General features: G+C 33.9%; 2 protein-coding genes across 2 annotated transcripts in view; one reads left to right on the forward strand and one right to left on the reverse strand.

Moving 5' to 3' along the window:
- The window catches only part of LOC149911346 (dipeptidase 1-like), a 68078-nt gene extending 60570 nt beyond the window's left edge, over positions 1-7508 (forward strand). Inside the window, exons 3-5 of the mRNA XM_090120291.1 lie at positions 2471-2612; positions 5618-5774; positions 7503-7508. Of these exons, the coding sequence (XP_089976417.1) occupies positions 2471-2612; positions 5618-5774; positions 7503-7508 (305 nt within the window). The remainder of the gene's footprint in view (positions 1-2470; positions 2613-5617; positions 5775-7502) is intronic.
- Positions 7509-12031: 4523 nt separating this feature from the next.
- Positions 12032-13696, reverse strand: LOC149911347 (uncharacterized). Its single transcript, XM_090105647.1, has 2 exons — positions 13350-13696; positions 12032-12794 (listed from the first exon to the last, which is right to left on the reverse strand). The coding sequence occupies exons 1-2, from the start codon at positions 13694-13696 to the stop codon at positions 12032-12034; spliced, it is 1110 nt and encodes a 369-aa protein (XP_089961773.1).
- Between the last annotated feature and the right edge of the window lie 243 nt (positions 13697-13939).

Here is a 13939-nt window from a genome sequence, read left to right on the forward strand (position 1 = left end):
GAGTGGAGCAATGTGGGTAAAACCGCGGGGCCAAAGCTAGTTACGAAATAGTTTTAAAGAGCGAGCGTTAACAACGTGGATTTCATTAATTATATATTATTATCGACTGGCTTTTCCTGTACGCATTTTGCTATTTCCAAGTTTAATATTTTGGTAATTGGTGAAATGCTAGTTTCTATACAGAAATGCAATCATGTTTCCATATTGAAATTTTACATTTAATTGCTCATATTTAAGACAAGTTTGATTATTAAAACCATGCATTGTTATGCAGCTTTTATAGATGACTATAGGTTCTATTCCTGAAGGTATTTTTCATAAAAATATTATTCACATTTTTCACTGATCATTATTAGACTTTTCCCTTTATCCTTTATTAGATTAGAAAGGTGAATCCCAAGAAATCTCTTGGTTTATGAGTTTTTGTAAAAATGCCTTTGTATTCTAATTCAGTGAATTATTATTAAATCTTCAAAGCAAAAATTAATTCGGATAATTCTTGTTTCAGAATGAACATAAAATAATGCTTAGTAAAAAGTTACAAAGAACGAAAATATTGATGTATATGAAACTAAATTATTAAAGAAATTAAGGAAAAGGGTTTAACTAAAAAACTTATTTTAAAAAACTTAACTAAAAAAATATGTAACATAAGGGTCATCAAACCACGAGCTAAATTTAAAAAATACATGATTCTTTCACGTGTTCCCGAGAAAAAGGGTTGACAGATAGACAGATGGTCAACAAAGTATTCCTTAAGGGTTTAGTTTATTTCCGTTTGAGATACGGAACTAAAAACCCGTATATTTTCTGAATATACATATAAGTACTATTAATTATATTATGGTCTGTTCATCACTTTCTTCGCTAAAGTAAATTTCCTACAATTTCGTTGTATTTCACGGAAAGTAGAAGGAATATAAAAGCCTTAGAACACTAGCATGTGAATTGGAAGCGACACGACCTGAATTTCATCCTCATTATACATAGATCGGCACACTTCATCGTGTACGCAATTTCATAAATCTTTTCATGCATACGGCGTAATGTATCGTGTTCTGTGAAAAGCGACGATGCTACTTTGAGATAAAAGGTTCTGGTAGTAAGTAATAGCTCTCAATCGTACGTTGCATGAACATGTAAATCTGATTACAGCTGAAGTTGCGCTTTTAGTGTAAGCGCTGATAGTTTTATTCAAAACTAGCGGTCCGCCCCGGCTTCGCTCGTGGTACATATTTACGTTTTCTCTACTTAAAAACCATCCTCGTACTTCAAGGAATATAATAAAAAAAGAATTATCGAAATCGGTCCACCCGTTCTTGAGTTATGCGCTTACCAACGCATTTTGCGATTCATTTTTATATATAAGAAGATATAATATTGTAGACGGTAAGTGCTTTTATATAACCGAGTTTTAACCAAGTATTAAATACATTTGGGGAATTTATCAGACATGCTTTACACGAGGAAAGTTGTCGCGGTTTTGAAGGTTGTAGTGTTGAGGTTTTGTGTTTTGTATACCCACTGTGTATATTTTACAGCATCGCGAATTTATCTATTTAGATATTTGATAGATAATATTTGTCTTTAATAATTTTCATGTGTATCTAAAAATATTAACCGAAAACAAATCTTCAGATTTTCTAGATAACTATTTCATAAACCATTATACAAAAATAACATTTGTAATATAAAAAGTACAATCGACGTGGGTGTGTGTGTAGGATAAGTCCTTTTTTCATCTACAAAAATTTCTTGTACAAATTCGTTATGAATATTTACATAAAAATATACATTTTCTTATTTCTATTTTCATGTCATTAATACGCTCTTAATAATTTCTACGAAAAGCAAAATGAATTGATAAACCTACTTTTTTGTTAAAAATTCGTAAAACATTTTAGAAACACTATTTTTTTCGTAATGAGCTTTCACAATTCGACGTTGAAACTGACATAGCGACTTTATTCCATAATCAATTTCCGACTTAATTAAAAGCAGTAGAACTTCATTTTCCAATTAAGGTTCGAGATTACCTGGCCATTAAAAATAGACGTCTGTAGGTCAGGTATTGTCATTTCTATCGAGATATCATTTAGCTGGCTCATGTGATACTCCCATTTTATCCTCCATAAGTAATTTCATCCAAAACTCAAACATTTATTAATTCAAATAAACTTTATTTAGCAATGCTTTTGAATCGTCAATAAACAGAATGAATTTACTTACCACTCATTTCAAAAGCATTTTTTATAGAGCAATGATAAATAATAATGTCTCGGAACATTGGTCTTCTCATTCTGGCTTTTAAAGACAAGTCATTTTTTATGTCGAAGCAAGCGCCAAGTATTTTTTTTATGTCGGAGCAAGCAAAAGGGCCACCTGATGTTAAGTGATCACCACCACCCATAACTAGTATCACTGGTGGTATTACAGAAAATAAAGTTATTGACAAGCATTATTTCCACAGTGAGGCTGATCCAAGGCAGCCAGAGACGGGCAGTCGGCTGCGTGCTTCTGGCCATCATGGCCGTGGTAGCAGCTGCGTCATACGATCGGGAGAGGCTGGAGATCGCTAAGCAGATCCTGGAGGAAGTACCGCTTACGGATGGGTGAGGAATTAGTGCTTTTATAGTTGTAAATTAAGACTGAGTCGTTTTGGTTTGCTTCTAGAAGATGGTATATAAGTTGCTTTTTGAAATATGGATCGCTTTACAGAATGAAAATTTGACTTGAGAAGCTTAAAATTGTGATATTGAGGATAAATTATATCAACTGAAAGAAAAAACATTATTATTACATTTCATGTTATTTATAGTCAATTCTGTAATAATAATATCCGAAGTAATTTAAATGCTCCTACCGATAAAGGAAGAAACACATAAGCACCTCTATCTGCCTATAATAAACTTCCATTTCTGCAAACATAATCTTACATCTACATCACCACAAAGGGTATAACACTAGCAAATAAAAGGGTATCCAAACAGCCATTAACATATATGTAGTTTGTACCATACTAACTACTCATAAGAGAAATACAAAACTCCAGTTGTCGGGAGTCCTCGAAGTTCAATTTGTCGTTGTGCTTAGACCGCTATTTACACTTTTATATGTGTTTTATATACGTTATATGTGTCTTTAGGGAGCTAGTGAGGCCTTGTACTAAAATAGGAGTGTTTTGAACTTCTTTACGCGTAAAAATACGTATTTTGGGTGGTTTATGACGGATTAAGTAACGTATTGATAAAGATCTTTTTAGGTGAGTGGTTCGGTTCCAAAAATTATATGTTCGATAATTGTTTGGAGAATTTATGTATCAGGTTCTGTCTGTTACAATTTTACGAACCATTTTGTGATAAATAATTATTATTTAAAATAGAATCAGCGTGTTTTCAATGACTTTTAATAAGTTAAAACAACTTATGTTTAGGTATACAATCAAAGTCTATCCAATTAACTAAAATAGACCTGAAATCAGATTATCTATGTCTCTCACAACTATAATTTTCATTAATATTCTCACAGAAAAAAAATATTCCACTTCTATAAGTGTGAAGATAATTAATAAAATGAAGCAAGATAGAAACTAGATATTCGAATTACATTTTTCTACCTCCATTTTACCGAACCGCTTTTTCACTAATTGTCTAGTTGAGGCAAAACATAATAAAGAGAATGTAGCGAGATGGAATTTTTCAATACAGATAGATTGAAATTTCCTTTAAATTAAACGTATTTCCAAGTGTAAATCGCTTGAAACGTCGCGTCTGGTTAGACGATAATGAAGATTTATTCTTCGTGGTCCAAATGTAACGGTGAATAACTGTTTCTTATTTCCTTGCGGTGCTATTGTTTTATCGGGTTTGAGATAATGTAATAATTAATATAATATATGGTATGATTCCGTTTTTTAGTTCAGAATTCAAGCGGCAATTGATAACACGTGGTTTTTCCAGTGTAAATACACTTCCAGTGAAAGTTTAATATGGCCAGTGCAGGTTAACTAAAAACAGACTAACACACACATAATAATATTTCATTAGTATTTGAAAAAGACAATTAGAAAAAAATACTAAAAAGTCTTTTAAAATCACAAACTCGATTTTATTAAATTTATTTATTCAGGCACGCAATGTGTCTTGTTTGTAACAATATAATTTCATAAACAATGTTAGTAATATTCCATTATGATTTGAAGTATGTCAGCCTCAGGGCTGCAGATATTTTGGTTGAAATACCAGCAGTCCATTATATTCACTATATAGAGTTATATTTGAGTAGGCCCCGCTCAGGCCGCACCAAAGAATTCCTATGCAATAAAGTATATAATATAATATTATTTATTATCATAAACAAATTATTAAGATGGAGCAGTATGATAATTACTATCAACCTTTATAATTATTTTTCTTTGTTTTCGGAAATTAAACAAAAATTTGAACGAAATGCAAAAGCATTTTTTTTCTGTCAAAATACCACCAATTCTGACAAAATTTTATAGGTAGATAACATAAGTCCTTAATATAATAACACATTTGAAAATATTGTAAGCTATTGCATAGCTTTTATCTCAGACTTTGAGTGCGGCGACCGGCACAGCGATGCGATGCTATGCAATAGCTTTACCGCGGCAGTCCTCGAGTGCCACACGTATTTTTTTTATCTATTAATTAGGCAACATCATTATAAAGGCTAACGTGTTTCTCCCCACCGGTGACCATAAATTCTTAAACTCCAGTTTATAGATTAATTATTATAAGCTATATCCTGTAGCTATTTCACTTTCTTCCTTATTCTTCCCGTCAAGCGCAGGATAATGTATTATCTCCTAAGCGTATTGACGGTTTCTGTAACAGTTTTTATATAAATTGACCGCAACTCGTTTCTTAGCAAATGCGGCCGAACCAGGCTATCTATCAAAGATATTCACAATAGGCCAAGATAGGGCAAGTACCCCACGCAATCAGGATAAATGGGGAAGGGAAAATGGTTTTCTCTGTATTTAAAGTATCGCACTCTATTCATGTATTTTTTATTGGTCGTTTTTTCGAATAATCTATTTTTGTGTAATATATTTTAGGCTCAAAAACGGAAGAGTTTTATATCTAATTGTGGTCTAAACTATTTAGTTTGTCCCATCTCTAAGTCCTACATATGACCCTGTAGAATATAGATTTTTAATTAAATTCAATATAACTAAAATTGGAAATGTTTTCTAACAGCTACGGTAAATACTGTACACGTTCGGCAAAAGACTTTTATGGCCGTTTAAGTGATCAAGAATCTATACCACATTGGGACTTATCTCAACAGGCATCGAATCGCTTCCCGCTTTAAATGACTGTGCGTTAACCTTCGTAACAATTTAAAGACTTCCAACTTTGCGAATAAAGAGTAGGCACGCCACTTTTATGGTGCATTTACGCTTTTAAATAAAGAATATACGATGGTTCTTTGATAAAACGACGTATACTTCAAGAACATTTGATTTCAAAATGTTTGATAACATTCGAGAACATTTTCAATCATTTGAAAACATTCCAGAACATCATCGAACGTTCTGGAACATTCTAGAACCTTCTAGAACATTCGATAAACACAACCCCTTTTCCAGGCACAACGACTTGCCATGGAACATCCGCAAGTTCCTGCGCAACCAGATCAACGAGTTCGAGCTGGACACCGACCTGACGCAGGTGGAACCTTGGTCCATCTCGAAGTACTCCCATACTGATCTGCCGAGATTGAGGCAGGGCATGGTTGGCGCTCAGGTACGTTTCATGATAATATTTTTCTTATACATACGTTTTATGATATATTAGTATTTAAATTAAAAATCTAAATGTCCTGGGAGAATATGAAAAAATAAGTTCTCTAAAAGTTTTACAGTCCCTTTTTAGTATTCTAGGTGTGTAGATAAATTTAAAGAATCATAAAATTAATAGTTAATTAATAATTGATGCAGATGTGTATAGTAAAATAATAAGTGTTTTTTTTTTTGGATCCATAAATAGAGCTATTATTAAAGAGTTGTGTTTACTTCTGTTTCAATGTAAAACCTCATTGAAGAGAAATAAAAAGTTTGGAAAATCCAAAAGTGCACGACTCATAATGCTCATTTAATTATGAAATATAAAAAAAAAACTTATTGTAGTTTTCGTTTTTTATTAATTGCAATTAAACGACACTGAATTACTTAATCATTCGCATTCAGTGACCTACAATCGTCGATTAGAATATTTAAAAAAAAAATTCAACTCAAATGATCACAGCAAATGATGGATTTGTTCACAAGTTATAGTGTTTTCAGGTTTCACACATGACGGACAGGAAAATTTTTTGACCTATTTCGGTGTTTTTTTCCAATTCTATTGAAGTAAATCAATTTTTAAAAAGTATGGGATTAATCTCCATTAAATTATCTCGACAATAGTATGCAAAATATCTTGATTCCGTGAACTAACAAGGCTAAACTAATAATAAGAATAGCTGCAAATGAGGCGAAAAAGATTTTTCGATCGTAAAGCACTCTTTGATGCTTCGCATCATGAGTCGTGCAATAAACAAACAAAATAAGAATCGAAAGCAATTAGCATGTTTTCTTGAAATCGTTACAAGAGTCAAAAGGGCTTATTTTTAAAAGACATTTTTCAATCTCTCAGTACTGGAGACGCTATTCACAAGTATAATAATTAGCAGACGACGCTTCAGAGAAACGTCGATGATAAAATTATAAGATTGGCACAGAAACATTGACAGAAAGGTTGTTCTCCTTAAAATGAATAGAAATCTATATAAAATGTCCGGGAATTTTATTATTAAATAGAAATAGAGACAGTTTCAGATCACTGAACGCGAAAGACAGGAAATATGATCGTTTCTGACGCTGTATTTCTCGATACAAATGTATAGACATGTATCGTAGTGTTAAAAAAATTTGTATAGGAATATTCTGCAGGTGCATTGATATTTATGTATTGTTTGGTACGTTTAATAGTTACACTTCTAAATATTAATAACTAGCGGTCCGCCCCGGCTTGGCCCGTGGTACATATTTACGTTTTCTCTACATAAAAACCATCCTCGTACTTCAAGGAATATAATAAAAAAAGAATTATCGAAATCGGTTCAGCCGTTCTCGAGTTATGCGCTTACTAACACATTTTGCGATTCATTTTTATATATAAGAAGAAGAAGAAGATTAACTTAAGTAACGTTCTACTTTTCTTTAGGAGTTAAATTTTAACCATGACTGTCTCATACAATGTTATTATATAGTAAAGGATAAAATATATTCGGTTCATTATTGGATATATCTTTGCGAATATCAGTGTGCGAAGGTTTATTATCGTTTCGTTTTCAGAATACTACGAATGCACAGTCAATAAATCATTTAAAAAATTAAAAGTATCTTCAATGAACCTCATATTCAGTAGATCTACTATCCAATAGATAGAAGAAACAATTCTAATCTATTAACATTGTGGTTACTCATTCAGCTGTGATCCCCCTCCGATAGACGTAGCTCCAATTAATTACAAAAGAAATATTCAACAGGTCACGGTCGAAATCCAATAATATTAAAATGCAAAAGTATCCCCGAGGACTTAATTTTGCTGCACTACAGAACGTTCATTTGCATATCAATGGCGGGCGAAATATTTATTCAGAATTGCTAAATAGAGCTTATTTTTATTTATCTTTGCCCCTTGGCATTTATTTATCTGGTCAAATGTTTACTAGCGCTCTTTATTATGTGTATAAATTTAATTATGTAACGGTCTACTATATTATTTATGTAATGTAAATATTTCTGAATAATCCTACTAGTTTTACTCGCAAAATAAATAACTCAATATTCTCACCTCTAGCAATTTATTTTAGAACGATATCAGCTTGACATAACTGGGATTGCTTCTTTCAGTACTCTTATGTAAGGAGTAAAACACGCATCCTTAAAAATTGTTACAAGATCAGACATTTAACGTGCCATTCTTTTTCGACAATATTTCTACATCAGCACCAAGTACCGTTAATTAAAAATAAAAACAGTCCCACTAGAGACAAATACATTAGACGTGTTAGAAGTTACAATTAAAAAAGACGTGTGGCACTCGGGGACTGCCGCGGTAAAGCTATTGCATAGCATGCGTTCAAGCCACACTCCGTGCCCGTCGGAGTGGGTGGCGTGAGGTTTTTTCGTTACGGAATTTCTGGATTCGGTCCCCGCGCTCAAGGCCCGCGATAGAAGCTATGCAATAGCTTAAAAAGCTATTCAAGCATTTGAAAGCAACAACACAACAGCTATGATTCCCGGATATAATTAGGCCTCATTGCTTCGTGACATTTTTCCGTGCAACCAGATTACATGCTAATTCTATGCCACATCGCGATACCACATGAATTATTCAAAGAGTTAACGAACTACCTCACAGGGACACTGGGCCATGCCATTGCATTTTTAATTTTGCTTCTGTTGAACATTTTGCCATGAACATGTCCCATAACACAGGAATTTTAAATCAGTCCAAATCTCTATCTAATCATGCTGTTATATTATACCAATGTATTAAGATATCTTAATACATCGATGCCTTAACCTCTCAACCACCGAGCGGCCAGATCCGACCGCGACACAATAGATTTTCTATTGTGTCTGTGATTCCGGGGCCTGATGGATTAAAACTTTAATAAAAGGTGCTTGAATTAACGCAGTTAACAACAGAGAAAATCAAAATACCTTCTACTATGGGATCAATCATAAAATTTTAATATATTGTTTGTACTAAATAATATGCTATGCTAATACTATGTATAACATTAATACACAAAGCAGCGAATATTAGTACGGTATACCGTAATATAATAGGGAGCGTAATGCAATATGATATTGTGATATTATTGACTCATGAATTGGTATCTAATATCTAATATCCTGCCGCCATCCTCTCGATACCATAATGATATTCATGCTCATACCATGGAATACCATTTAATAAACATAGGCCCGATTCAGTGCGACGCGGACAAGGTTTTGAAGGTTTCATTCATTTGACCGTCCGTTGCGGACGTCCGCGTAGATCATCCGCGTCGCACTGATATATAGTTTACGCATATTAGGTAGATGTGACTATTTCTCGTACTTCCTTCGAAACTGATATTTTTATCCAAACTATTGACTGATTTCTAATGTATAAAATACTGATGTACAACGAAACGAATTGATCGATTTTCATGAATTTTTGAGTTTGTACCTATCGGTTAGGTCTGAGTATTGGACAACATCTATTTTTTATACTCCTGAGTGATATAAGATTAAGGCAGCTAGTTTTTTTTTTTAATTATATAAGAAGCAAACGAACTACTGGGTCGTCCGGTAGCGAGCGATCACCACCCATGAGTTCTTATTGCCGACTTAAATGATTTTGCAACAAATCAAACTATAGATATATTACTGATCTAGTTTCTCTATACAAAAGCGATGCACAACACTAAACGAAAGGAGAGAATAAATCTCAGATGTAAGCCAAGCCATGTAACCGAATTTGTCTAGACGTCGCCACGTTTCACCGGAAACCTAGGGTTCAGAGCCAATCTAATTAATGCTGTTATATTGTTGAAGAATTTTATAGAAATATAAATTGTTAATATTTAGGGCTTCTCGGAATAACGGTCGCTGTAAAGTGTTCGAAACATTGGATTAAATACTGTACATACCTACGTACCAAATTTTATTATTTGTTTATTAGTATACCAAGAATACATTAATACACAAAGCATTACACATTAATTAGTACTTTGTATTTATCAATTTTATACAAACTGTTTATTACAAACCATTCACCACAGTTTTCGGATAATTTCGAATTGTTGCCTAATTAATAAAACGAATTTAAAATGCGTTAAAAGTATTTCTACAAACAATGCTAATAATGTGCTAATAAATCACCAAAAGCACTTTGTAATTTTAAAACAGCGCTGATGCTTTACCTCCATTACATAATACATGAAGTTTGATCCTAAATTATTCCGCCACCTGGTCTCACATGCACTAATTACCGAACTTCCATGTATTCTTCGTTAGTTCTCTTAAAACTTGCAATGTGTCAGGCGGGTATTATGCTAAGTTCCTTGGCTGAATAAATCCGTACTTTAAATCTTTTTAAGGTTCCCAACCTTAACGGAACCCTAATAGGATCACCTTGTTGTCCGTCTGTCTGTCAAGACCCTTTTTCTCAGGAACGCATGGAGGTATCAACTATCAAGCTGTGTGTTCAATTAAACACTCAAGTCGGACCCTTGAAGCTATGAAAATCGAACTTATAAGCTAAAGCAATCAAAAGATACAGCCGTTTATGCTGCAAATTTTGGAAAATTTCGACCGCCGTACATAATATTGTGTACGGTGTAACTTCAGTACCATGTTACAAAAGAAAATACGACGCTAAAATCAATATTCGTAGACCTGAGTGAGTTGTAATAGAATTATTAATTTTTATCAGTATTTCTCTGCCGATGTTCTTCACTACATAGTATAAAACAAAGTCGCTTTCTCTGTCCCTATGTCCCTATGTATGCTTAAATCTTTAAAGATTTAAGCATATAGCATATAGTTATAAAACTACGCAACGGATTTAGATGCGGTTGTTTAATGGATAGAGTGATTCAAGAGAAAGGTTTTAGTATATAATTTATTATGTTTTGGACAAAGCGGGCGAAGCGGAGTGCGGAAAGCTAGTTAGTTATATTATAAATTAACGTAGATAGTATTTGGACATAACAGGTAAAAAATATATTTTATAAATTATTGAGATTCCAAAACGATTTCCTTGTAGAACTTGCTTTTCGAACTAATCGGTGATAAATCTTTGTACCTAAGTATTTATTTAGCGCTTCTCTAAGAAATCTTGTTAAGAAAATTATTTAAGTTTGTATAGAGAGAATTGCTTTGGTTATTTCACCTATCATACAAACGATATCTAGTACAAACTGTATCCCTTCTATTCACTTGTTGAAAGATTTATTGTATTCACTTGCTGTGCTAAAACGCACTAAACACTTTATACAACGTGGGTTACAAATCTGTATCGAGAGCTCCTCCTTCACATCACGTCTCAAGCCCTTCCTAGAATTCGCTAGAACTAACAGCTCCAAAGCTTGAACTGCCTCTGAGCTTTCGTGTTTGTGTATTAAATCAATTATATAGGACGTGCATACCTAGTTTGTCATTGTGTGATATTCGATGCAATACCTGTTCAAATTTCCATGTTAATTTCTGTTATAAATGGCTAAATGGCAAAGGTTGAATACGTTTGTTGTCTGTGATTGTGCTTATTGGGTTACAGTTATAAATTCGCTTGTTTATCTATTGATTACCAATTGGTAATTTATAGTATCGTATATCTTATGCGGTAGTATAATATTTAGCTAATACTAGCGGTCCGCCCCGGCTTCGCCCGTGGTACATATGAAAAATAGATGTTGGCCGATTCTCAGACTTACCCGATATGCACAGAAAATTTCATGAGAATCGGTCTACCCGTTTCGGAGGAGTATGCAGACTAACATTGTGACACAAGAATTTTATATATAAGAGATATATGAGTGATGTGCGTAGCATGAAGAAAATTCAGTATATTCCTTTTAAACCTCAACTATCATATATTTCTTTCACACTCTAGAAACATGATTAAAAAAATTATCTAAATATAATTTGTAATAAACTACTATAAAGCATCATTATAAACTCTATATTTAACCGTGATAAAAATTAGTAAAAGCTTTCAAACGACTTTACTTAACGTACGTCGGTGTTTAAAAGGTATCTAAAAGAAATTTTAATTGCCCTTTCATCCCGGCGCTAACATAATTTTAACGCTCATCTCACGTTTAAAAACTTCGTGACTAACTCCGCGGCTAAACTGAAAGGCACTCGTGTGAAATGTCAGGAACCAAATTGAGCATTCATTTCGCTAATTTGAGGAGCGCACGTCCAATTTACATACAACTTTGTTAAATAAATCAACAGTTACATGAATTTATTTTTTATTATTTTAACGCCGTGTTCCTCGTATTGTTTTCTCGTCACCCAGAGTTTTTTTGCGTCTGGCAATCCCGCGAATGTCGCTCCACCGAGCCACACTACTGCATATGCCTCTGTTGATGACGAAATTGTCACTGGTCGATGTGTCAGATTTTCCAGCTCGATTTGTAACCTCTCATTCATACCTGGCACCATCGCAAAGCCTCCGCAAGGCACAATCGCGTCATACAATTCGGGACGTAGCTCCGAATCGCACTTCAATGAAGCCGTCAACACAGCGTCATGCAAAGGGATGTAATTTGTCTTTTCACCCATCACGAAATCCGGTTGGAAAAACATCTCCCCTGCCATGAACGCTTCATTAGTCAGATCGATTGCCTCGCCGCAAGCCGTGTTGACCGACCTCTTGTAATTGTTTCTTGGCATGGCACAGTCAGGGGTTATGTACAATTGGTTTCTAAGAATATCGTCTGTATCCTTGGGAGTTTTGATTCCGTGAGCTAGGTTGCGTTCGACCAAGCTGTGTTTTATATAGTTCGATATTTGAGCGCCTGCCAAACCGGTCTGAATATGTGCATACTTGATCATGCCTCCCTCAAACACGGGGTTTACATCCGTAGTATCATAACCGATGTCTACGCATATGCCGGTTGTGAAACCAGACCCGTACATGGCCAGAACGCTTTGTGGTTGGATGCACAGGCCCGGCGAATTTAATACTTCGAAAAATATCTCGCAGCATTTTATCCTGAAATGATGGCTGGTGTAAATTTGATATGTTGATTATCATATTATACACATTAATACTTTATCGATGCAATGGTTGATAATAATTGGCAATTTCGCCTTCATTTATTTTATACGTTTAAGACTTATTTTTTTATTCTCTTTAAGCGCTTTTTAAACCCTGAGTTTGTTACTAGTTGAAACGTATAATTAACTCCTTGTCTGCTATTGAACAATTAAATCCAACGACTTTGTAGAATAAGATATTACCTTACAAGGCTTTGAAAATGAGATCTTCTTTAAATTTATTACTTTATCCAAGACTTTTCTCTGTATAAACTAGATTAGAATAATTTAATGAATGAAAATCATTACTTTCTAGATATACTTAATATTCACGGATTGTTAGATACAAGAACTCACTTTAATACGATAAGAAACACTTGCATATTAAATAAAATCGACCAGTGAAAGAGATATAAAATATACCTGTCCGCACATTGCGACGTGGCACTTTTTTTCTTTCATATCTAATTTTTATACTACATCTACAATAATAGGTAAACAAACTCCATACTTTTCTTCCATAGTAGAACAGTTATCACACGCCATCATCACAGATCTATCTTCAGGGGCCGCTTTCAATTCCCTATAAAACACATGATGCCAGATCCTCTCCATATTATCCCAATGTACAATCTGGCCGTTAACAACTGGACTGCATAGTTCTAAATCGTCGATTCTAGCCTCCGCCTCGTCTCCAATAAAGACATCGTAATATTCCCGTCCGTAAGTACCTTTTAAATAATTAGGGCGGCCTACGAGCGTTCTAAACATGGATACAGGGTGGTTATCGCATGCAAATCCGGCCTTCATTATATAGCTTCCATGGTCCAACACGACGACCGGCTTTTCGAATGCCATGTTACAGGCTTTTGGGATTCGTGAAGAGTTATCCTGTATTACGCAATGATGTTTTGTTTGATTATGCTAATTTGACAAGCTTATGTTTTGACACAGTCATGTTTATGGCTTTTTATTTAAGATTTATTTATTCGAGGTTTACTATAATTCCTTGTATGAGCACAGTGAGCACAGTGGATCTTTAACAGTTTCATATTAATTATTCAGCATTTAGTTAATATTATTATGATTTCTGAATTTTTT

This window comes from Colias eurytheme, chromosome 1 (assembly GCF_061535395.1).
Source record: "Colias eurytheme isolate Ceu_HAF_F1 chromosome 1, ilColEury1 Martin Lab GWU primary, whole genome shotgun sequence".
NCBI lineage: Eukaryota > Metazoa > Arthropoda > Insecta > Lepidoptera > Pieridae > Colias > Colias eurytheme.